This window comes from Rhinoderma darwinii, chromosome 2, assembly GCF_050947455.1.
Source record: "Rhinoderma darwinii isolate aRhiDar2 chromosome 2, aRhiDar2.hap1, whole genome shotgun sequence".
NCBI classification, from domain to species: domain Eukaryota; kingdom Metazoa; phylum Chordata; class Amphibia; order Anura; family Rhinodermatidae; genus Rhinoderma; species Rhinoderma darwinii.
Window position 1 is genome coordinate 35,823,374 of NC_134688.1, and position 26,397 is coordinate 35,849,770.

The 26,397-nt window shown below is 43.2% G+C and overlaps 1 protein-coding gene across 1 annotated transcript in view; it reads right to left on the reverse strand.

Annotated features, from left to right (window-relative positions):
• Positions 1-333: 333 nt before the first annotated feature.
• TRPC6 (transient receptor potential cation channel subfamily C member 6) overlaps positions 334-26,397 on the reverse strand; it is a 206,447-nt gene continuing 180,383 nt past the window's right edge. Inside the window, exons 10-12 of the mRNA XM_075851522.1 lie at positions 9,584-9,667; positions 4,966-5,041; positions 334-3,210 (exon numbers count right to left, since the gene is read on the reverse strand). Coding sequence (XP_075707637.1) covers positions 3,071-3,210; positions 4,966-5,041; positions 9,584-9,667 — 300 coding nt within the window. The 3' untranslated portion in view covers positions 334-3,070. The remainder of the gene's footprint in view (positions 3,211-4,965; positions 5,042-9,583; positions 9,668-26,397) is intronic.

Sequence of the window (26,397 nt, forward strand, 5' to 3'; positions counted from 1 at the left end):
TTAACTTTTTTCCAATTGTGAGTCACATTCATATAGTAAGTGGTGTCAATTCAAATTAAAGGGATTTCCCGGCCACAATGTTTTATGATCCGTTCAGAGGATCGGTCATAAATTATAAATCAGTAACTGCCCGGCTGCTGGGACCCTCACCCATCCAACCATTGGTCCAATATCACACTGTGAGGCCTATACAGATATTGTTTCCATTTCTATATATGTGTATTATAGTAATACTGTATATTACGTTTTCACATTTCATGGTAATGACATAATCCTACAACAACGTATACTGGTTTTTGCTTTGTTTATTCAATAAAGCTTTATTTACTTGGTTTTTACAAAAAAAATACAACTTTGTGTTCTGTACTATGTATACTGTATAGTATTTGCAGTTATCTTACAATGATATCATAACTTATATAGATAATGTATATGGCTTCTAGATAAACATCTGTATAATTTGGGGTCACTGAATGATTTGCACATCTGTATTTACCCTCCATGACGGAAGTCATCACATTCCCGCTGTCTCTTATATAGAAATAACATGGTATAATCATTGGTGGTTACAGTTTTAATATATGAGGTATGTGATATATCAGGTGAAATATTTGTTCTTTGGAGGAGTCATTTTAAGAAAGGCCGATGTAAGAATGAAGATATCCCAAGCCAACCCCATGGTGACTATGTAAAGCCAGATCTGCGCCAATTCAGCCTTCACCTGGTGGCCCGAAAAACAAAAACAGACTGGTTGCTAGGGATACGTTACTTGACAAGCTAAAAAAAAAAGGCCATAGCAACCAGTCTGTCTCAAATGAAGTTGGATTGTCACTGTATAGACAACATGGATGGGAAAATTAAATTGGCAGTACCATTTCTTATGTCAGGCTGCATTAATACAACTATTTTTCTAAGAAAAAAAAAGAGCGTCCTGAAGGGTAATGAAATTTGGAGTTTCCAAAGAGATCAGTAGTAATTTCTGGGCCCTATACAGCTAAATTGTGTGGGTCCAAGGAACCCCCCCCCCCCAGGTTAGGGGAGAGACAGAAGTTTGCAAGGGCTCTGAGCTTGGAGAGGCCTATGTTGTAAGGGGGGTTTGAACTCATCTCTCTCAGAGGAAGAAAATCGCTGCTGGGGTGGGAATCTAAGTAGGATGGGATTGACATAGCCACCAATTCAGGATTAAAATATAGAAGCCGAACAATAAGGCTAGGGGGTTCAAGGCATTACCCACGAGTCGCAATAAATTCAACCATGTTATGATCTTTTGGGATGGTCAGTAGGCGGCTTGTGATTTTTTTCCATTGAAAAATATATTGAGGCAGCGTTCCAGTAATTCAGAGATTTTTTTGCAACTCGTTGGTGACACCATGTGACCGTAGAGCCTAAGCCTAATGCTAATTCGTGGCTAGTGGGACCCCTGTTTACCTTTATTGTGGAAGCAGCTGGCTACCTGGTAGGTAGCAATATGCTCAATGCATGCTGAAAAAAATGGGTTCTGCAGGAACCATGTTTTATTTTAATTTGCATACTTGGCATAATGACCTGTAGACAAAGCAGATGAAATATAGGCATGTACTGTATTGCTCAAGGTGACCTTGACCTAACATAAAGGACGTTCCTAAAAGCTAAAATTTGCACCTCATTTGGCAGAAACCAGGACAGCTGGTGAGAAAACCTCTAAGTTGGCCATAGACTGGAGATACATTTTCGACTGTTTTTACTGATTGCTGGCCATCAATAACAACTGATGTTCTGTCAAAATTTCTATCCAGAATTGGATATTTTTCAGTTGCTAGTCGGCCATAACCTAAACTTTAGGGTAAGACTGATCGGGAGTTAATAGGTTTTTTTCCTTCATTTTTTCCCCCCACCCTTACTGTATATATGCATTTTTGACTGTGCAGTTATATATGGTCATATTGCTATTGGCCAAAAACATTACCGTTGGTTCAGACAACTCAAGTCTATGGGCAGTTTTAGGTTTGACAGATTAGGTCGATCCAACTATTCTCTTACCTTTATTTACCCAGGATCAATGTTTTTTTATTTTTTCAGTGTGGGAAGAGAACATTGCTGTAGCTGTAAACTATGAAACTACACCGTACCGCAACTATCAAAGCCCTGAATAAAACCTAAATACGACCAGCTTCTGATAATGGTCCCTTTTTTCACTCTTAAAGAAGTTGGCTCAATATGATAACCCCTAATAGGGCATATGGAAGTCATAGAGTTGGGTCCCCTGGTTGGGATCCTTTTCTATTAGCGAGTGCTCTGACAAAGAGTGACTCTGGATCTGAAAGATGCGGCTTATGCATTACAAATAAATGGTGGTCATGTAATACTTCAAGTATGGTGTACTGCCATTTCGATCTCAGATGCTTGCCAAGGGTTTCAGTAGGCCGGACCATAGGATATCATCTGATAGCCAAGAAAGCTTCATGTAAAAAATGTGTTTGTGCTGATGAGACAACTTCTTTAAAATGTTATTGAGAGTGATCTGTAATTGTGACATTTAATGCTTCACTAGTCGCTATTATAATGAGCATGGACGAATCCCAATAGATTTCTTCCCAGGTCCATCTTTGGTCTGAACCGGACAGTGCCGTTCCCACCAGTTAGTAAAATGAATGCAGGAACAGGACCATACGAGTAAGAGCAGGACCACATTAATGGTGCTCACAAAGTAGTGCCATCTAATGGTTTCTTTCACCCACACTCCAGCCTTGCTACTGCTGTCCTCTCCCTACTTAGGAGGCTCCCATGGTCATGGGAACCTAGAGCAGATGCACCAGAGCTAGAGATTATCTGACCTTAGACAAGAGCAGGATGACCTTAAGACTCTAACCGGGACAAGTCAAGTTTCTCCTTGAAGGACATGTGAAATAAACAATGGTCATGTCACTCACTATCCCACATAGTGAAAAACAGAAGAGCAACGTATTACAGAAGACTAAGAGGTGAGTTTGGATTTATTTGCGCCATCCAATAGATCAGGTTTCCCCCGACAGAAAAATGGTCAATATGGTGAACTAAGGCAGCGACTTTGCCAGGAGGAGCATTGCCCGGCTTAATGTTTTTTAGGGTCAATAGATAATCTTTCCCCAAGTTTTCGGATGAGTTCTGCAAGGTCCTCTGTGTTGTGTGTCTTCTCCTCAAGGAGCTCATAGCGCAGACTTGAAATGTCTTGTTTTATTTCCTTCAGTTCACCTGAAAAATAATATTTAAATTAAATGTAGTATTGCAAATAAAGACTAAGGCCTCATGCACACTTCCATCACCGTTTTCACGGCCGTTTATCATGGATCCGTGTGTTCGTGATTGGAACCGTGTGCTTCCCGTGTGTACTCCGTGTACACTTCCGTGTTTCAGTTTCCGAGAGGTAACTGAAACCCATTCACCTATGTACACGATATTGTGAGCGCTGCACATGCTATTCCCTGTCCAGCGGTACTCACTGTCCAGGGTGCTGAAAGAGTTACTGCCGATCAGTGCAGCCTCTTAACCCTTTCAGCACCCTAGACAGAGACTACCGCTGGACAGGGAATACCATGCGCGGCGCTCACAATATAGATTAATGGTTCATTAAAAAAAAACCTGCAACAAAAAAATAGTTACTACTTACCCAGAACTCCCTGCTTGCCTGCTTCTTCCTCAAGTCCGGCCTCCTGAGATGACGTTTCAGACCATGTGACCGCTGCAGCCAATCACAGGCTGCAGCGGTCACATGGACTGCCGCGTCATCCAGGGAGGTCGGACTGGATGTCAGAAGAGGGACGCGTCACTAAGACAATGGCCGGAGTACGTATGAAATCAGTGCTGACAGAGAGAAGGGGCTGCCGATTAGTGCAGTGCAGTATCTGTCTGTATGTGTACCTCTGCCCGCCCGGCCGTTGCTAGGCAACGGCTCCGTCACACACGGACGGCACACGGATGCCTTCCGTTTGCCTTCAGTTTTTTTTGACGGCCCCATTTGACTTCTCACGGTCACGGAATCTCGGACCAAAGTAGGACATGCTCTACTTTTGACGGAACGGAGCAACGGGACCGTCTTAAAAACTGAAGTGTGCATGGCCCCATTGAAATGAATGGGTCAGGGTGCTAGCCGTCTGAAAAACGGCTAGCACCCTGAAGAAAAAGACTGAAGTGGGCATGAAGCCTAAAAGGTCATTTCAAATGATACATCTCATGGACCTCAGACATTGTAGGATATTGGTCTTATGTGACAGAATAAGTTGGAGTTGTCCACTTTCAGCAAATTCTTATTTTGAGCATAATTAAAAGTTATACAATTTTCCAATATTATTTCTGTATTAATTCCTCATAGTTTTCAAGATCTCTGTTTGTTGTTATTCAGTAGGAACATTCATTGTTTATTTCCAGTGGATAAAATTCTGTCCATGGTCATGTGATGGACACACAGGTGTATGGCTCGTTACAGTTACAGTATGTATCAGTGCTGTGTCTTGTAATGATCCCAGCACTTGTGAGTCCATCACATGACCATGGACAGAATTTTATTGAATTAATACTGAAAGTATATTGGAAAATGTTATAACTCTTAATTATACAAAAAATAACATTAATTTTATTAACCCAAAATACCCCTTTAAGCAGATCACAAAGTCTTCCCCTGATAGAACACTCAGCGATCAGCTGTAATCTCTGAGGAAACCTGGCGTAAGTGTTCAATTTCTCTGCAGCGCCACCACAGGGGAAATTAGGAATGACATAGTGTTAATTGGGTATCAATGGGTTGTCTGGACAGGACAGGTCCTCCAGATCATGAGACGCTCTTTCTACCAATCTGCCCAAGTGATGAGGATCCTGAACCAAACGCAATAATAGAATAGTATACAGTAAGTAGAATAATAAGTCATATAATATTATAAAAAGATAAAATAACTGTAATATATAAAAATATTGATAGGGTTTAGGAGGGTGTGTAACAAATGATGAACTCACCTTCATTGACTTCGTCACTCTCCTTGTCGACCTGAGCTTTCAGCACATATCGTTTGATAAGACGCTTCATTATTTTCTGTGAGAAAAAAGTATTGCAATATGAATTGCTGCGGACCCCAGTAATAGCATCTCCACTATATTCTTGCCAAGTCACAACACTGAATAAGCGCCTAGCACTTTAAGGGTAGGCTCAACTTAAGAGAACCTACATTTAGGGATTAGGGAATAGCATAAATAACAATTTTATAGCATATCTTTATTATCGGAATTCTCTTATTTCCAAGTGTTTACATAATAGAACCAGGCAGCAATGGGCAATGCCCACAAACTCTTCAGGAGAATGACAAGCTTGGTTGGATTTTCCTGCAGCTTATGAATATTTCTGCTTGTAAAGGGAGAGATTCCCATAATAAGTATATATTAGGATATAATAAGTATATATTAGGATATAATAAGTATATATTAGGATATGATGAGTATATATTAGGATATAATAAGTATATATTAGGATATAATAAGTATATATTAGGATATAATAAGTATATATTAGGATATAATAAGTATATATTAGGATATCATGAGTATATATTAGGATATAATGAGTATATATTAGGATATAATAAGTATATAAAAGGATATAATAAGTATATATTAGGATATAATAAGTACAGTGAAGGAAATAAGTATTTGATCCCTTGCTGATTTTGTAAGTTTGCCCACTGTCAAAGACATGAACAGTCTAGAATTTTTAGGCTAGGTTAATTTTACCTGTGAGAGATAGATTATATAAAAAAAAAAAGAAAATCACATTGTCAAAATTATATATATTTATTTGCATTGTGCACAGAGAAATAAGTATTTGATCCCTTTGGCAAACAAGACTTAATACTTGGTGGCAAAACCCTTGTTGGCAAGCACAGCAGTCAGATGTCTTTTGTAGTTGATGATGAGATTTGCACACATGTTAGATGGAATTTTGGCCCACTCCTCTTTGCAGATCATCTGTAAATCATTAAGATTTTGAGGCTGTCGCTTGGAAACTCGGATCTTCAGCACCCTCCATAAGTTTTCAATGGGATTAAGGTCTGGAGACTGGCTACGCCACTCCATGACCTTAATGTGCTTCTTTTTGAGCCACTCCTTTGTTGCCTTGGCTGTATGTTTCGGGTCATTGTCGTGCTGGAAGACCCAGCCACGAGCCATTTTTAATGTCCTGGTGGAGGGAAGGAGGTTGTCACTCAGGATTTGACGGTACATGGCTCCATCCATTCTCCCATTGATGCGGTGAAGTAGTCCTGTGCCCTTAGCAGAGAAACACCCTCAAAACATAATGTTTCCACCTCCATGCTTGACAGTGGGGACGGTGTTCTTTGGGTCATAGGCAGCATTTCTCTTCCTCCAAACACGGCGAGTTGAGTTAATGCCAAAGAGCAAAATTTTAGTCTCATCTGACCACAGCACCTTCTCCCAATCACTCTCAGAATCATCCAGATGTTCATTTGCAAACTTCAGACGGGCCTGTACATGTGCCTTCTTGAGCAGGGGGACCTTGCGGGCACTGCAGGATTTTAATCCATTACAGCGTAATGTGTTACCAATGGTTTTCTTGGTGACTGTGGTGCCAGCTGCCTTGAGATCATTAACAAGTTCCCCCCGTGTAGTTTTCGGCTGAGCTCTCACCTTCCTCAGGATCAGGGATACCCCACAAGGTGAGATTTTGCATGGAGCCCCAGATCGATGTCGATTGACAGTCATTTTGTATGTCTTCCATTTTCTTACTATTGCACCAACAGTTGTCTCCTTCTCACCCAGCGTCTTACTTATGGTTTTGTAGCCCATTCCAGCCTTGTGCAGGTCTATGATCTTGTCCCTGATATCCTTAGAAAGATATTTGGTCTTGCCCATGTTGTAGAGGTTAGAGTCAGACTGATTAATTGAGTCTGTGGACAGGAGTCTTTTATACAGGTTACCATGTAAGAGCTGTCTTTAATGCAGGCACCAAGTTGATTTGGAGCGTGTAACTGGTCTGGAGGAGGCTGAACTCCTAATGGTTGGTAGGGGATCAAATACTTATTTCTCTGTGCACAATGCAAATAAATATATATAATTTTGACTATGTGATTTTCTTTTTCTTTTTTATATAATCTATCTCTCACTGGTAAAATTAACCTAACCTAAAAATTCTAGACTGTTCATGACTTTGACAGTGGGCAAACTTACAAAATCAGCAAGGGATTAAATACTTATTTCCTTCACTGTATATATTAGGCTGTTTATGTAATAATCTAATATATCGAAAGTGGAACACACACGTTATTACTTTTAATGACCAGCATTTGCTTAGTATAGGAGGCCAATGCTTTATTGGTGGGGTCCGACCCCTGCCAATCATCCTCACTCACTAGAGCATCAGGGTCCCTTCTTTATCTAATGATAGGACATAATTGGGGCAGATTTACTAATACTCTAAACTTTAGACAGCAGAGACTTCTACAAGGCAGTCAGAAAATCCGAAAAATGTATCAAAGAGGTGCATGTTGTATGATAAATTTGTCGAATCTTGCTAGTCATGGTCCACTTCTTTATACCACCTATTAGTTGGCTTAGTTTACGCCAGTTTTTTTTTTTTGCACCAGAATTTTGGCATGCAGTGTTGCATTTTAAGCCACGCCCTTTCACTAGACCACACCCACTTTCCTGCTAAGCCACACCTTGTTGGAGAAAGTGTCTAAAACCGTTAATAAATGTCACACACAGCATGTATGCCAGAATACGGGAACATTTTTAATAGTAAATCTGCCTTAGTTCGTTTTCCCAGAAAACCGCTTTAACATAGTGACTTACTATGATGTATAAAAAAATGCATTTTACAAACTCTGCTATGCTATAGCTGAATCATTTTGCATGGAATTATTTTCCTGAGGTCATATGAGCGATTTTAAAAAGTTCATTACATAAAAGACAGACGAGGTCTTACTAGAGGACGCATCCAAAACTTGTTAAAATAAGCAGAATTATTTTTAAAACAAAAAGTGTAATTGATAAGAACTAAACCTTAAAACAAACACCAGGTCCCCCTCTTAAATTAATAATTAGATTTAGAATTTTTCTTTAGCCCTTTTATGCACTTTAACATTTCTCTTTACCATTTTATTATCCAATCCATTGATATTTATTTTTAACTTCACTTTTTATTACACTATAGCCCACATATAAATTGTAATACAAGAAAAACTAAAAAAATAATAATAATTCTCACTATATCTCTAGATGAATACCATTAAGGAAAGATCCTCCACCAAAAAAAATAATTCTCGCTATACCCCTAGATGAATACCTGGTCCTGCAAATGACGCGTTTGTGAAAAAAATAAAACAAAAAGAAAAATTTATTTATTAACTATGCTTGTATTAATTCCTATAACAAAATGTTGCCTTAAACTACTCACTGCTCCGCTAGATAAATAACTTAGGGGTGTAGTTTTCAAAATCTGGTCACTTTTGGGGGTGTTACATTGTTCTGCCAGCTCAAATCCTTTGTAAAGAAGGAGTGAGGCCTATAAATCATTCAAGTTAAGATTATGTCCTGACAACCATAGAGGGGCTCCTGTCATTTTGGGCCCCACCATGTGACCAGGCAATAGATTGCATCCTAAGTGGGGGTATTTTTGAAACAGTAGAAGCAGGGCAATAAATGTTGGGGTGCATCTGCTCAGTTTTATGTACTGTGTACTAGAAATATGTCCTGTAAATTACGCATTTGTGGAAAAAAAGCAAACACCGTTTATGTTTTACACTGTCTTTGCATTAATTCCGGCAAAAAAAAAACTGTGGGTTCAAAATGCTTACTTCACCCCCTATTGAAAGCTTGAGGGGTCCCGTTTTTGAAATAAGGGCATTTTTGTGTTGTTTCTTATGTTCTGGAACCTCTGAGCCTGTGCAAACCTTACTTAGTTCAATAAAATTTGTAAGCCCTGTAATATGTTTAAAAATTTAATTTTTTTTAAAAAAAATACATTGCTGTCAAAATAAAGTAGACCTATGGAAATATACATTTCTAAACACATTAGTACAGTATATACATACATTTGTGAAATATTATACTTTAAATATGAAAAATACCTTTTTTTTTAAGTTTCTTTATATTTTGTGTTTTTAATTATGTCAGAATTACTTGGACATCCAAAACCCTTACCGAGTAATTCTCTGATAAAGTCATACATACCAGATTTTCAAAACAGGCCCGGTCATTAAGGGGTTAATGTGACTCATTTGACTGATCTATGTCAAGGAGTTACCAATACAAATAAGTTATTCTGTCCTTGAGAGGATGAAACTTGTGGTGGGCTTGTGCTTATCTACAGAAGGAAATCAGAACAAGCAGATCTGCAGTAAAATTATGTTGGTATATAGAAGCAGCCTGAGCCACTGGTGAGGCAGGAGATGTGTTTCAGACTACCCCAGGCTTCCTTATCAGCTTAGACTTACCTGCAGTCTCTGGTCATAACTGTGTATTAAAAGAGAAAAGCAGCCGACCGAAGGAAATAAATAGCAGGTAAGCATCACCTATGGGGTGGTGTCTTAAATGTGATTTTTAGGACCTAATTATTTACTCTTACCTGATATCTTGTGGGTGGGTGACTTATGTTATTCAAGTTTCCATCTTCAGAACTTCTAATGCTCGAGTGTTTGCTCTGCCCAAGCTGCAATTCAATTAAACACATATTCACATTACAATAGTGACTACAGAGATTACACATCACATAAAACATGATCTAATACCAGGGGCGTAGCTATAGGAGGTGCAGAGGTAACAGATGCCTGAGAATTCCCGAAGACCCCCTTTTTCTACATAAGACGATGCCAATATTATAAATGGCACATGGTACAGATGTAGCCATCTTTATCTTGACTTTTAACGCATTAAAAACGCAGTGTCAAGAAACTTTAACTTGACTTTTTCAATGACTTTTCAATGGTTTTTGTTGTATGATATCACGCTGCAGCTAGATATCAGAGTCAAGATAAACTTGGCTACATCTGTAGGTGGATGCGTCCTATTACAGATTTTGCGTTGGGTCCCTGGAGCCTAAAGTTTCTGAAATGTGACTCATTTGCCACCCTCTGATATACTGCATTGTGTGTAATATAGGGGTGGCATGATTTTCTCCCATGTGTGCTGCTAGTAGAGGTGATGGGTGAGGCGGCATGAAGTGGATATTTCTGCTGAATCTCAGTAAGAGAGCCCCTGAGACAAGTCAGCAGGCTGGGGGTATATGTAGCTGGGGCAAAACTTTTACTTTACAGTAGGTCTAAAAAGAAAGGTCTAAAGTCCAAAGTTGGATATTATGTTTGGTAAAAAGGGGGCCCTAAACCTGCATGGGGTATCTAATATAATTAGAGCCCAATGTGCAGTGGCATACCTATTATAGAGGCAGGGCACGCGGCTACTATGGGGCAAGTGGTGGGATGAGGGCTAACACTAAACTGATTCTCCTGTTTGCCATGACACTATCATATGTAGCAGCTACTTGCAGAAGCCACTAGGGGGAGCTTACTGCATACATATTTATATGGCTCCCATAGAGTTCAATACTAGCTGTATAAATCCATATGCAGTTAGCTCCATCTAGTGGTGGCTGCGTGTAGCCAGAATTATATAATTTATCAAGTCGAAAAAAAAACAAAGCCCTCATATAAAAATATAATATAAAATAAATCGGCGCAGAATAATGGACCTAAAAACTGAATATTAGACATTAACTTTAACAAAGGTGTAGTACATTTGGTGGAGCTCCCCATAGGAAGTGGAGCCATATGTATGGCCCCTGACAATATGTGTCATAAGTGAGAGTTAAATAATTGTATAAATTTTGTGCTTTTCTTTTTCCTGAGCGCCATTTCAGAGGCCGGATTTGCAAATTTTGAATGCAGTTTTGGCAGGGAGAAAAAATACGTAACCTCATTACTATCTGGGTAGAGAGCATCTCTGCGAATCTTGTGTTAAACAATGAACTGTTAGTCCAAATTATAAGTATCACCGGGATATAAGAAAATAAAACGGGTAGCGATTAGTACTATACAATGCAACCACAATACTCTGGCTCAGCTGAAGAATTTTCAGTTATTTCCCCAGTTTCACCACTAGGTGGCAGTCACACACCACTGCTGAGTTACCTACTTTAAAATTCAGCTTTTAACCCCTTGATAAAGAATGCATGTTATTAATGTATACGATCACTTTGTCTGCGTGCATAATAATATTAACAGTAATTGCTATCAGTGACATTATCATTATCTGCTACCGGAGATACTGACGACGGATCATATCGGAAACTCAACAACTCTATGTAACTATATTACTGTTGAAAAATTGGCAGGTACATAGTAGATACATGTCTAGGATGTTGGGCATATGGACCTTTATTAACCCCTTGGAGACGCAGCCATTTTTGGGCTTTTCATTTTCTTTTTTTCCTCCCTGCCTCCCAAAAGCCATAACTTTTTTATTTTTCCGTTGACAGAGCCGTATGCTAAATAAAGAGGGGGGGGGGGAGAGTTTCTTGAACTTATATATATATATGTTTTAATTTTTTTTTACTTTATTTAACTGTATTTTACTTATTTATTTTTTTATGAGTCCCCCTAGGGGACTTGAATCAGTGATCGTTGCATTGCTTGCATGATATACTGCAATACTAATGTATTGCAGTATATCGCTATACGGACAGTCTCCTATGAAGCCCTGCCTGAGTACAAAGATGGCAGACCTGGGGGCCTTCATTAGGTCAAAAGGTTACAATAACAACCATCGGCACCCTGTGACATGTCGCCAAAGGGTTAAAGATATTGTCTCATCACAGACAAACCCTTTCAGAATTCGGCCCTTGTGGCCATCAGCTGATCGCCCCGGGTAACTTTTCCCGTTACCCCTAGCAAACCGCTAATTTTGCCAGGGGAAGCAGTGGCCAGCCGGGCATTGTAGGGGAAAGTTAGTATTACATGGCGGACATTCAGATGAATTTTGGGAAAGGTTTTCCTGCCTTGTTCTGACAGAACCCAATGCCGTTCCTAGCACTATGTCAATCCCTTTTAGATATGAGTTCTCTGATAATAATCTGATCTCAAGGGATCCCATTTATGGCACCCCCAGTGATCAGCTGTTATCTGTAGGGAAATCTGACAGTTAAGTGTTCAATTCTGCTGCAGCGCCTCCACAGGTGCAATGAAGAAGGAGACAATTCTCATTACAATCAATGGGCTGTTAGTGTAACCAATGGCGGATCATCATAGGGCGTTTTGGGCGGCCGCCCAAAGTACAATGTAGTTTTGTTGCGTTTTTGCAGCGAATTGCGGAAAAAAACGCGATGAAACGGCATTGTATGTGTTCTACAAAAGGACCTTTAGACATACATAAGACACTTCTGTATTGCAGTGTATTACTGCCTGTCCGTGTAAAACGGACAGGCATCTGCTAAGTCATGCCAGAGGCATGATCTAGCAGGCATTCATTACAGGCAGACCTGGGGGCCTTTATTAGGCCCCCGGCTGCCATCGGAGACACAGACACTCGGCGATCTTATCGCCGGGTGTCAGTGGGATGAGAGGGAGCTCCCTCCATCTCTCCAAAACCACTCAGACGCGGTGCACGCTATTCAGCACCGCATCTGAAGGGTTAAACAGGTGAGATGGATACTAATATCGATCTCACACGTTCGAGCAGGGACGCTCCCAGCCCTCAGCTGCCTCTGGCAGCCGAGAGCAGGGAGATTTGACAGCTCAATGCTCTGTTTACTTATTCCGATGCAGCGACGTAAAAAGGCTATTGCATCGGAATAAGACCCGTTAGTGACCGACGTAGAAACACTATGGGGCGGTCACTAACGGGTTAAGGGATTTGTATTTAGGGGGTCTGGTTTGGGGACTGTATTTAGGGAGCCTGTTCTAGGGTCTGTATTAGTTTAGCGGTCTTTATTTAGTGGTCTGTATTTAGGGGTCTGGTCTGGGGTCTGTATTACTTAAGGGAGTCAGGTCTGGGTCATTATTAGTGTAGGGGGTCAGGTCTTGGGTCTGTATTTAGGGGTCTGGGATCTGTATTAGTTTAGGAGGTCTGGTCTGGGGTCTGTATTAACCTCTTCCCGACCACCCCACGTAGATTAACGGGCTGCAGAGCTGGTCCTTGGGCCTGCAGCCCGTTAATCTACGTGTGCTCATAACAGAGCACACAGGCGTTCCCCGCAGCCTGGCATCTCCCAGTGCAGGCTGCTACTAGCAGCCTTAGTACTGGGGGAAAACATCGGGTTGGATCACAGCAGTGATCCCAACCGATTAACCCCTTAAATGCGGCAGTCAATAGCGACCGCCGCATTTAAGTTGTTACAACAATATCAGCACCCCGCTACTCGATTGCGGGGGCCGATTGTTGCTATGGCAACCGGAAGCCTAACAAAGGCTTCCGGTCTGCCATTTATGGAAGGTGATTAGGTCCTGCCGGTGGTATTGCAGGGTATTATAACAATGATCCAACAATTGGATCTTCAAGTCCCTAGTGGGACTAGAAAAAAAAAAAAGTCAAAAAGTTAAAAAAAAATGTACAAAAGCAAAAAAGAAAAATGTAAATATAACAAAATTAAAAAATCGCCCTTTTTCCCTTTATAAAGTCTTTTATTATTAGAAAAAAATAAAATAAATAAATAAAACTGTAATGATGGGGGTAGGGACACTGACAAGTGAGCCCTAATCTACCCGCCACTCTGTCCCTGCCTACTTGCAACGACACGCCCTAGGCGACGGGGTACAACTGGGCGGCGGTCCCTACGCTCACTAAGTGCAGAAGACAAATATACAAGGGAATATAAAGCAAAGGGAAAGGGGCAGTTGCCCACGGCAACACCGTGAGCAACAGAGTGGTGAACGAGCCAAGTCAAACCAGGAGAGCACGAGGTACAAAACGCAGAGCAGAAGAGTCGTCAGAAAGCCAGGGTCAGAATGGAGCAGGATCAAATTGTTAGGAGCTGTAGCTGGGCCAGGAAACCACACGGAAAGAATCACAAGCAAGGAGGAACAGGAAAGGCAGGTATAAATAGACAGAGGGTGGGAGCTAGCTGAGTCTGGCCAGGCTGCGATAGGCTCTCCCACTCCTAAGCCTGCCAGCCTGACTGGTGGAAGCTGGAGTCAGTCTCAGAGAGATAGACTCAGGTGAAGACCGATTACCTCTGGAAGTTAACCCCGAAGCTGTGCCTAGCAGATCCTTTACAGTACCCCCCCTTTTATGAGGGGCCACCGGACCCTTTCTAAGTGGACCTGGTTTACTGGGGAAACGAAGGTGGAACTTCCTGACCAATACCCCAGCGTGAACATCCCGGGCGGGAACCCAAGTCCTCTCCTCAGGCCCGTATCCACGCCAATGGACCAGGTACTGGAGTGAGCCTTGGACCATCTTGCTGTCCACAATCTTGGCCACCTCGAATTCCACCTCCTCAGGGGTGAGAACGGGAACAGGAGGTTTCCTCGAGGGAGCCAAGGACGGGGAGCAGCGTTTAAGGAGGGAGGCATGAAACACGTCGTGTATACGAAAAGATGGGGGTAACTCCAGCCAGAAGGAGACAGGATTGAGGACTTCAATGACCTTATACGGCCCAATAAACCGGGAAGCAAACTTCTTGGACGGGACCTTAAGACGCAAGTTCCTAGATGATAACCACACCAGATCCCCGACCATAAACAAGGGGTTAGCAGAACGTTTTCTATCAGCCTAAGTTTTTTGTACGCTCTGGGACGCCTCTAGGTTCTTCTGAACCTGGGCCCAGACTGTGCACAGTTCCCGATGAACGACCTCTACCTCGGGATTGTTGGAACTACCAGGTGAAACTGAGGAGAACCGTGGATTAAACCCAAAATTACAGAAAAAGGGGGAGACCCCTGACGAGTTACTGACCCGGTTATTAAGGGAAAATTCAGCGAGGGGAATGAATGAGACCCAATCATATTGACAGTCAGAGATAAAACACCTTAAATATTGTTCTAGAGATTGATTAGTCCTCTCAGTTTGGCCATTGGTTTCAGGATGGAAAGCAGAGGAGAAGGACAGATCAATCTCCAACTTCTTACAGAAGGCTCTCCAAAACAAAGAAACAAATTGTACCCCTCTGTCCGAAACAATATTGACAGGGACCCCATGGAGACGCAGGATGTGTTTCACAAACAAGGTAGCTAACGTCTTGGCGTTGGGTAGTTTCTTGAGGGGCACAAAGTGGCACATCTTACTGAAGCGGTCTACTACCACCCACACCACCGACTTGCCTTGGGATGGAGGCAAATCGGTGATAAAATCCATGGAGATATGTGTCCAAGGTCTCTGGGGAATGGGCAACGAACGTAGTAAGCCCGCTGGTCGGGACCTGGGAGTCTTGGACCTAGCACAAACCTCACAAGCGGCGACGTAGGCCTTAACGTCTTTAGGCAACCCAGGCCACCAATAGTTTCTGGCAATGAGGTGTTTGGTACCCAGGATGCCTGGATGACCAGATAGTGCGGAGTCATGATTTTCCCTAAGTACCCTTAGCCGGTATTGCAGGGGAACAAACAGCTTGTCCTCAGGAAGGTTCCCGGGAGCTGAACCTTGATCAGCTGCAATTTCAGAGACTAAATCAGAATCAATAGAAGAAATGATTATACCGGGAGGCAAAATACAAGCAGGATCTTCCTCCGAAGGAGGGCTAGCCATGAAGCTACGCGACAGTGCATCAGCCTTAATATTTTTAGACCCAGCCCTATAGGTAACCAAAAAGTTGAATCTGGTAAAAAATAGCGCCCATCGAGCTTGTCTCGGGTTCAGCCTCCGGGCAGATTCTAGGAAAACCAGATTCTTGTGGTCGGTAAGGACCGTTACCTGGTGCCTAGCCCCCTCCAGGAAGTGGCGCCACTATTCAAATGCCCATTTAATGGCTAAGAGTTCGCGGTTGCCAATATCATAGTTACTCTCAGTGGGCGAAAACTTCCTGGAGAAGTAGGCACAGGGACGGAGATGGGTGAGGGACCTGGTAAAGACTGCCCCTACTCCCACCTCGGATGCGTCAACTTCCACGATAAATGGCTCCATTTGGTTGGGCTGAACCAGCACCGGGGCCGAGATAAAGCACTTCTTAAGGACCTCAAAAGCCTGGACAGCCTCTGGAGACCAGTGGAGGAGATCAGCACCTTTGCGAGTGAGGTCCGTAAGAGGCTTAGCGATGACCGAGAAGTTAGCAATGAATCTCCTGTAATAATTAGCGAACCCCAAAAAACACTGTAACGCCTTCAGGGAGGCAGGTTGGACCCATTCCGCCACAGCCTGAACCTTGGCGGGGTCCATGCGGAATTCATGAGGAGTGAGGATTTGACCCAAAAATGGTATATCTCCTGTACCCCAAACACACATTTTTCGGTTTTTGCAAACAGTTTGTTTTCCCGAAGGACCTGGAGCACCTTCCTGACATGCTCAATGTGGGAGGGCCAGTCCTTGGAAAACACCAGTATGTCATCAAGGTACACTACAAGAAATATCCCCAGGTAATCTCTCAAAATCTCATTTATGAAATTCTGGAAGACCGCCGGCGCATTACACAACCCAAAGGGCATGACGAGGTATTCGAAATGACCTTCGGGCGTGTTAAAGGCAGTCTTCCACTCATCCCCCTCTTTGATGCGGATAAGGTTATACGCCCCCCGTAGATCAAACTTAGAGAACCATTGGGCCCCCTGAACCTGATTAAAGAGATCAGGAATCAAAGGAAGGGGATACTGGTTCCTTACAGTGACCTTATTCAAGTTACGGTAGTCAATGCATGGCCTAAGACCACCATCCTTCTTCCCTACGAAGAAGAAGCCAGCACCTACCGGAGAAGTAGAGGGGCGAATGTAACCCTTGGCCAGGCATTCCTGGATATACTCTCTCATGGCTTCACGTTCGGGACAAGAAAGATTAAATATCCTACCCTTAGGGAGCTTAGCTCCTGGTACCAATTCGATAGCGCAATCGTATTCTCTATGAGGAGGTAACACTTCGGAGGCCTCCTTAGAGAAAACATCAGCGAAGTCCCGAACAAACTCAGGTAGCGTGTTCACCTCCTCAGGGGGAGAAATAGAATTAACAGAAAAACATGACGTCAAACATTCATTACCCCATTGGGTAAGCTCCCCAGTATTCCAGTCAAACGTGGGATTATGCAACTGCAACCAGGGAAGGCCTAAAACCAAATCGGACGATAATCCCTGCATCAACAGTACAGAGCACTGCTCCAAATGCATGGAGCCAACAAGGAGTTCAAAAACAGGGGTATGCTGTGTAAAATAACCATTAGCAAGAGGAGTGGAGTCGATACCCACTACCGGGACAGGTTTAGGCAAATCAATCAAAGGCATAGCAAGAGACATAGCAAATTCCACAGACATGATATTAGCAGAGGACCCTGAATCCACGAATGCGCTGCCGGTAGCAGACCTACCACCAAAAGAGACCTGAAAGGGAAGCAAGATCTTATTACGTTTCATATTTACGGGAAATACCTGTGCGCCCAAGTGACCTCCCCGATGATCACTTAGGCGCGGAAGTTCTCCGGCTGCATTCTTACGCTTAGGACAGTTTTTCACTTGATGCTTGTCATCCCCACAGTAGAAGCGGAGACCATTCTTCCTGCGGAAATCTCTACGTTGTTGGGGGGACACGAAGGCCCCGAGTTGCATAGGTACCTCTGAGTCTTCCGGGGAAGAACGAAGCGACGGAACCTCGGGAGGCATCATGGGGGAGTCGGAGGAGAAAACACATAAACGTTCGCGTTGTCGTTCCCTGAGACGTCGGTCAAGTCGTACCGCTAAAGCCATAACCTGGTCTAGGGAGTCAGAAGAGGGATAGCTAACTAGCAGGTCTTTCAGGGCATTCGACAGACCCAACCTAAACTGGCACCTTAAGGCAGGGTCATTCCACCGAGAAGCTACGCACCACTTCCTAAAGTCAGAACAATACTCCTCAACAGGTCTCTTACCCTGACGTAAGGTCACCAGCTGACTCTCGGCAAAGGCAGTCTTGTCAGTCTCGTCATAAATGAGTCCGAGAGCAGAAAAGAAAAGATCAACGGAGGAAAGTTCAGGGGCGTCAGGAGCCAAGGAGAAGGCCCATTCTTGGGGCCCGTCCTGGAGCCGGGACATAATTATACCCACTCGCTGGCTCTCAGAACCTGAGGAGTGGGGCTTTAAGCGAAAGTAAAGCCTGCAACTCTCCCGAAAGGAGAGAAAAGCCCTCCGGTCCCCTGAGAACCGGTCGGGCAACTTGAGGTGGGGTTCAGGAGTTGAGGTGAGGGGAACTACCAAGGTAGCATCAGGCTGGTTGACCTTCTGAGCCAGGGCCTGGACCTGTAGGGAGAGACCCTGCATTTGCTGAGCCAGGGTCTCAAGGGGGTCCATAGTAGTGTCAGGGACCAGGGTAGACAAGGTATATGGGCTTGTGATTATGTAATGATGGGGGTAGGGACACTGACAAGTGAGCCCTAATCTACCCGCCACTCTGTCCCTGCCTACTTGCAACGACCCGCCCTAGGCGACGGGGTACAACTGGGCGGCGGTCCCTACGCTCAGTAAGTGCACAAGACAAACATACAAGGGAATATAAAGCAAATGGAAAGGGGCAGTTGCCCACGGCAACACCGTGAGCAACAGAGTGGTGAACGAGCCAAGTCAAACCAGGAGAGCACGAGGTACAAAACGCAGAGCAGAAGAGTCGTCAGAAAGCCAGGGTCAGAATGGAGCAGTTTCAAATTGTTAGGAGCTGTAGCTGGGCCAGGAAACCACACGGAAAGAATCACAAGCAAGGAGGAACAGGAAAGGCAGGTATAAATAGACAGAGGGTGGGAGCTAGCTGAGTCTGGCCAGGCTGCGATAGGCTCTCCCACTCCTAAGCCTGCCAGCCTGAGTGGTGGAAGCTGGAGTCAGTCTCAGAGAGATAGACTCAGGTGAAGACTGATTACCTCTGGAAGTTAACCCCGAAGCTGTGCCTGGCAGATCCTTTACAAAAACTATGCATAATTGGTATCGCTGCATCCGTAACGGTCTGAACTATAAAAATATAATGCACCCCCTGAGGAAGCACACACCGCGAAACGCACGTTGGGGTTCTATACATGCTATCCAGGCTTCCATGACTTTTGATATGGGTAAGGTGTTTTTGATTCTTTCATTAACTTGGCTTCCAACGTATTTCTTCCGAGGACCATTGTGTCCATAACTTGAAGGGTTGTTTTACATGTGGGGATAGCAATCTGCTGAGCAATATACCACCCATTCCACATATCCTTATTTTAAGGACTATAATTTGTACTGTATTTTCATCAATACATGGAAAGCCTGATCTCATGTTATAACTTGTAACATTATAGAGTCTTCTTACTCATCATGTACTTCTTTTAAATGTTTGTCTCATTTTTGTGATTAATAAAATGTTGATATTTTATATATATATATATATATATATATATATATATATATATATATATATATATATATATATATATATATATATATATATATACATATGGCTTTATACTCCTTGGCTATATTTCTTCTTTGTATAAATGTATATTAAGGAGTTTCGATTGCATTAAAAGAGGGAGGATGTCTCTTTAGGACCATTGCCTAGCCCATTACTATAATGCTTTAGGAGTTTATATAATGGTTATAAAAATATAATGTAATTTATCCCGCACGGGGACCGCCATAAAAAAAAAAAAAAAAAACAATACCAGAATCGCTATTTTTAGTCACTTCAGCTCCCAAAAAATTGAATAAATAGGGATAAAAAAGTTGCATGTATTCAAAAATGGTATCAATAAAAACTACAGTTTGTTCCGAAAAAAACAAGCCCTCACACGGCTTTCTTGATGGAAAAATAAAAAAGTTGTGGCTCTTAGAATATGGCGACACAAAAACACAATTTTTTTTCAAAACCATGATTTTATCGTGCAAACACTGTAAAACATAAAAGATCTGTATACATATGGTATCGCCGTAATCGCATCGACCCACAGAATAAATTAAATATGTCATTTATAGCACACGGTGAACGCCGTAAAAAAAAAAGAATAAAAAACAATAGAAGTTTTCACGGCCTAATTCCACTAAATTCAGCAAATAACCTATGGGATCAAAATGCTCACTATACCCCAAGACAAATTCTTTTTACGGCTGTAGTTTCCCAAATGGGGTCACTTCTGGGGGGTTTTCCACTGATTTGGTCCCGCCGGGGCTTTGCAAATGCGACATGACACCCGAAAACCAATCCAGCGAACTTGAGCTCCAAAAGCCAAATGGCGCTCCTTCCGCTCTGAGCCCTACCGTGTGTCCAAACAGCCGTTTATTACCACATATGGGTTATTGCCGTTCTATATTCCTTGTAAAAATTGATCATTTCCAAGTTTTATTGGAAAACATTTCGATTTTCATTTTTACGGACGAATTCCACTAAATTCAGCAAAAAACCTGTGTGGTTAAAATGCTCTATATCCCTTGATGAATTCCTTGAGGGGTGTAGTTTGCCAAATGGTGTCTTTTTTGGGGGTGTTTCCACTATTTTGGCCCCACAAGTCCTTTTCAAACCTGACATGGTGCCTAAAATATATTCTAATAAAAAGGAGGTCCCAAAATCCTCTAGGTGCTCCTCTACTTCGGAGGCCGGTGTTTCAGTCCATTACCGTACTAGGGCCACATGTGGGATATTTCTAAAAACTGCAGAACATGGGTAATAGATATTGAGTTGCGTTTCTCTGGTAAAACCTTTTGTGTTATAGAAAAAAAATGGATTAAAATGGATTTTATGACAAAAAAAAAGAAATTTGTAAATTTCCCCTCTACTTTGCTTTAATTCCTGTGAAACACCTAAAGGGTTAAGAAACTTTCTGAATGCTGTTTTGAAAGCTATGAGGGGTGCAGTTTTTAAAATTCGGTGACTTATGGGGGTTTCTAATATATAAGGCCCTCAAAGCCACTTCAGAAATGAACTGGTACCTATAAAAATAGGTTTTGGAAATTTTCTTGAAAATGAGAGAAATTGCTGCTAAAGTTCTAAGCCTTGTAACGTCCTAGAAAAATAAAAGAATGTTAAAAAACGATGCCAATCTAAAGTAGACATATGGGAAATGTTAATTAGTAATTATTTTGTGTGGCATCGCTATCTGTTTTACAAGCAGATACATTTAAATTTAGAAAAATGCTAATTTTTGCAAATTTTCTCAAAATTTTGGTGTTTTTCACAAACAAATACTGAACTTATTGATCACATTTTTCAAAAACATAAAGTACAATATGTCATGAGAAAACAATCTCAGAATCGCTTGGATAGGTAAAAGCATTCCCAAGTTATTACCACATAAAGTGACACGTCAGATTTGAAAAAATCGGCTGCGTCCACAAGGCCAAAACAGGCTCAGTCCTGAAGGGGTTAAGGAAGTCAGGTCTGGGTTCATTATTAGTGTAGGGGGTCAGGTCTGGGGTCTGTATTTAGGGGTCTTGTCTGGGGTCTGTATTAAGGGAGTTAGGTCTGGGGTCATTATTAGTGTAGGGGGTCAGGTCAGGGGTCTATTTAGGGTTCTGGTCTGAGGTCTGTATTTATTTAGGGTGCTTGTTCTGGGGTCTGTATTTGTTTAGGGAGGTCTGGTCTGGGGACTGCAATGGTTTAGAAGGTCTGGGGACTGTATGTATTCTATGATCTAGTCTGGGGTCCAAATTTATTAGTCTGAGTAAAAGGGGTTGTCTGGGCACATCGATAGGTCATCAGTATAAAAAACGGTCTGTGCCCGAACAACCCCTTTAATGTATGGGCCTCGGCCTTGGTGTCTAAATTTGTGTATTTCTATAGAAGCAGGAAATGGATGCAAAAGTGATGGGCAAAGATGTCTCATCAGGAGAAGGGGATCTCCTCTCCTGACATGTCTGTTGCAGGTAATCCTTGTATTCTCCATATCTCTATCAGTGGCGTAACTAGTGGCTGCTACGGGGCCCACAGCATGAGGGGGCCCGTGCCGCCCGCCGGCACGAGCCGCTATGGCTGCTACAGCGCGACGCCACTGAAGGGCAACAAGAGAAACTGTCAGGTGATCGTGCATCACTGACAGCTGAGAACCTCTCACACTACGAGAGGCTCAGGATCACGTCAGCGGCTCATATCACTCACCCAGCCCGGGAACTTCATTCTCCTGCTGCCTGTCGCTCCTCCCGTCTCCGGCAGTGTGGAGGATTTGACATTTGACTCAGTGCCTGCAGCGCGGCGGCGACACTGATAACCAAGTAAGTGCGTTCTTCGTGCTCACAGCTGCTACACCTCCTATACAAGGGAGCCGGCAGCTTAATTTGACATGACCTAAAACTCTATAACTCAATGTCACTTTGTGTCTATAATAACATAGACACAAATAAAGGTCTAAGCATGTTTCAACTAATATAAAAGGGAGACATTCAGACATTGATACGATCTTCCCGTGCAACCGGCACTGATACTCTTGGCAGAAATATTTCTTGGTTGGTTGTTTTACACTAATTCACTGCCAGATAGCAACATTGAATAACATACAATTTATGAGGAAAATTGTGTCCTTTAATAGTGTAGGATTGGGGGTCATCTGCACTACAATACAATTGGACCTGCGTTGGATCATTTTAAATATTCATAATATTTGTGTATAAATAGTTGTTTGTTTTTTTCAATTGTTCAATTGAACCACAAGTCTTTCCCTTCTTTCCCCTTCCACAATTAATACTTGTTCCTTCAAAAGACATGCATTCCCTATCCACAGGATAGGGGATACATGTGGGATCGCTGGGACGCCCAGCGATAAGGAGAACAGGGGACCGAAAGTCCCTCGAAGTTCTCCATGACAGACCTCGGACTTCCGGGGTCTGTCTGCAGCTCCATAGAAATTAATTGTGCACCGGTCACGCTTGTGCGCATGCGTGATCAGCGCTCCTTTCATTTTTTATTGAACTGCGCAGACCCCGGAAGTCAGAGGTTTGTCATGGATAAACTTTGGGGGACTTTCAGTCCCCCGTTCTCCCTATCACTGCCAGCGATCACACATGTATCCCCTATCCTGTGGATAGTGGATGCATGTCTTTTGTAGGACAAACTATAGGCCGTTTTTTTTTTGGGGGGGGGGGTTGGGGACTGCATGGCGTTACCTACATGGGGGGGGGTTTAGGGCTGTATGGCGTTATCTACAGGGGGAGGGCTGTATGGTGTTATCTACAGGGGGAGGGCTGTATGGTGTTATCTACAGGGGGAGGGCTGTATGGCGTTATCTACAGGGGGAGGGCTGTATGGCGTTATCTACAAGGGGCCTGTATGATGTTATCTACAAGGGGCTATATGGCGTTATCTACAAGGGGGCTGTATGATTTTATCTACATGGGGCTGTATGGTGCTATCTATAGGGGGCGCTGTGTGGCAGAATCTATAGGAAGGCACGATGTACAAGGGGGGGGGGGGTTGTGTGATACCCAGGGGAGGGGGGGGGGCCCAGTCAAAAGTTTGCTATGGGGCCCAGTCTTTCCTAGTTATGCCCCTGATCTCTGTGTACCCAGAGCTAATAGACAAATGTGTGTTACCATTCCCATTGTCAGGAGGATGTGTCCCTACACAGTGCGATACAGTCAGCAATGGTTGGAGACTGTCAGTATGTAGGGACACAGCCCTGTGACAAGAGGAATCATAACATCCATTTGACAATGCTCACACAAAAAGGTGGTGTTCACTATAGACACGGCAGAGCGGCGGTGGGGAAGGGGGGCCCAAGTTTGTGGAACAGCCCAGGGCCTATGGGCTACCTAATCCGCCACTGAGTGTAACCTAAGGCCGAGCTCGGTCCTCCAGAGCAAGAGACGCTTTTTGTAGAGGCTCTTCATTCTGGCTAATAGATGGGGGGGGGGGAGACCTGCGAGGGAACCCCATGGCTACATTCAAATACTCTAACAGGGCATATAAAAAAAGGGGTGGTCTATCGTAGACAACGCACAATGATACGTTTACGTCCGGCACATAATCAAGTAAAAAAACGTATTTTATTTCATCTGCTTTAAAAAAAAAACAAGTAAAATTCCCAGAAAAGACACTTATGCTTTTCAAACTCATAGCTAGTCTCCCTATCTAGTGTGTCCAAATTTGAAACGGGTTGAAAAGGTGCAAACGCATGCTTAACCACTCCGTTGCCATATAAGGTTATGTTCACACGCTTAACAAAAAACGGTTGAAAATATGGAGCTGTTTCAAGAAAACAGCTCCTGATTTTCAGCGGATTTTTAAGCAACTTGGGTTTTTGCAGCGTTTTTTACAGCCGTTTTTAAGCTGTTTATCTATTGAGTCAATGAAAAAGGGCTACAAAAACAGCTCAAGAAGTAACATGCACTTCTTTTTACAAGGAATTTTTTTTACGCGGCCGTTTTTAAAAACGGCTGCGTAAAAAACACCCCTTGCTAATGGAAAGCCGTTTTTCCCATTGAAATCAATGGGCAGTTATTTGGAGGTGTTCATCCCCCGCATTTTTAGAAGCTTTTCGGGGCGTTTACGGCCCAAAAAACGGCCGAAAATAAACTGTGTGAACATACCCTATCAGTGCCATAAGGTTACAATATAATCCTTAAAATTTAGAGGAAGATCGTGTCGCTTTTTATTTTTCTGACCACTAGGTGGAGGTCACTGATCACTTTTACTACTTCTTGTGTTTTTGCTTTCAGCACTTCAGTATATACTGCTCAGATCTCATAAACTTCTGTCTTAGGGTATGTTCACACGCAGTAGCAAAATACGTCTGAAAATACAGAGCTGTTTTCAGGCGAAAACAGCTCCTGATTTTCAGACGTTTTTGTAGCAACTCGCGTTTTTCGCTGCTTTTTTTACGGCCGTTTTTGGAGCTGTTTTTCAATGGAGTCAATGAAAAACGCCTCCAAAAACGTCCCAAGAAGTGTCCTGCACTTCTTTTGATGAGCCGTCATTTTATGCACCATATTTTGACAGCGACGCGTAAAATAACCACTCGTGGGAACAGAACATCGTAACTCCCATTGCAAGCAATGGGCAGATGTTTGTAGGCGTAATGGAGCAGTTTTTCAGGCGTAATTCGAGGCGTAAAACGCCCGAATTACGCCTGAAAACACTGCGTGTGAACATACCCTAACATTAAATTCAGTTGGGTTTTCTGCTTTAGGCAAATAGTCCACGGTTCACCTATGACCTATCAGGGATGGTGAGCGGATATCAATGTGCGGTATAATCTATCATTTATGCTGCAATTACATGATATTTCTCCAATGGAAAATAACTGATCACATGAACAACCCCCTTAAGCCAAGTTCATATTGTGTATTGGGCAGGAGTTGAGCAAACAGGTCCGGCCTTAGGGTATTGTGCACAGAGTGTTTTTTGCCAAATAGAAAAAAATTGCCTCAAAATTCCTTCAGGATTTTTGAGGCAGAATTTAAAATGCAAGCGTTTATGAAATTTTTTTATGCATTTTTTTTTTTAAAGATAAAGCAAATGCATAATCTGCGGGTAACAAAAAACCTGTCAAAAAACATTCCACATGAACGGCGCATTTATTCTGCCTCTCATTGATTTCAATAAAGGTTCAGAGGCGGAAACAGCACCAAGATAGGGCATACTGCTTTTTTTTTCCCCAGAGCCAGGGCCGGCTCCAGGTTTATGTGGGCCCTTGGGTGACACAGACTTAGTGGGCCCCTTTGCGGGGGAAATTACTGCGGCAGTAAAATGGCAGAAAACTTCATTTTGTGCCCCCATATAGAAATTAGGCCCTGTTTATGCCTCCATTAATAAGTTAGGCCCCCAGTTTCTACCCCCATAAATTTAGTGCCCTCTGTAGATAGTGTCACACAGACCCCTCCCAGGTAGGGCCACACAGCACCCCTCCCTGGGAGTGCCACACATCATCTCCTCCCTGGGAGTGTCACACAGATCCTCCTCCCAGGGGGTGCCACACAGCTCCTCCCAGGGGGTACCATGCAACTCCTGCTCCCAGGGGGTGCCACACAGCTCATCCTCCCAGGGAGTGCCACACAGCTCCTCCTCCCAGGGAGTGCCACACAGCCCACCTCCCTGGTAGTGCCACACAGCCCGCCGCCTTGGTAGTGCCACACAGCCCCCCTCCCTGGTAGTGCCACACTGCCCCCCTCCTTGTAGGTAGCACATTTGGGGCTCCCTCTAGGAGTGGAATCTCCAACTAGAGCATTTCCGACTTTCTGGCCAGGGATTCCGCTTCAGGAGGAGCCCCTGACATCACTGTCCATATATGGACAGTGATGTCGGGGGAAACCCCACAGCCATACTCCCTGGCAAAGCACTACTAGCACTCTGCCTGGGACTCCTGCTCTACTCCTGACATATATGGATAGTGATGTCAGGGGC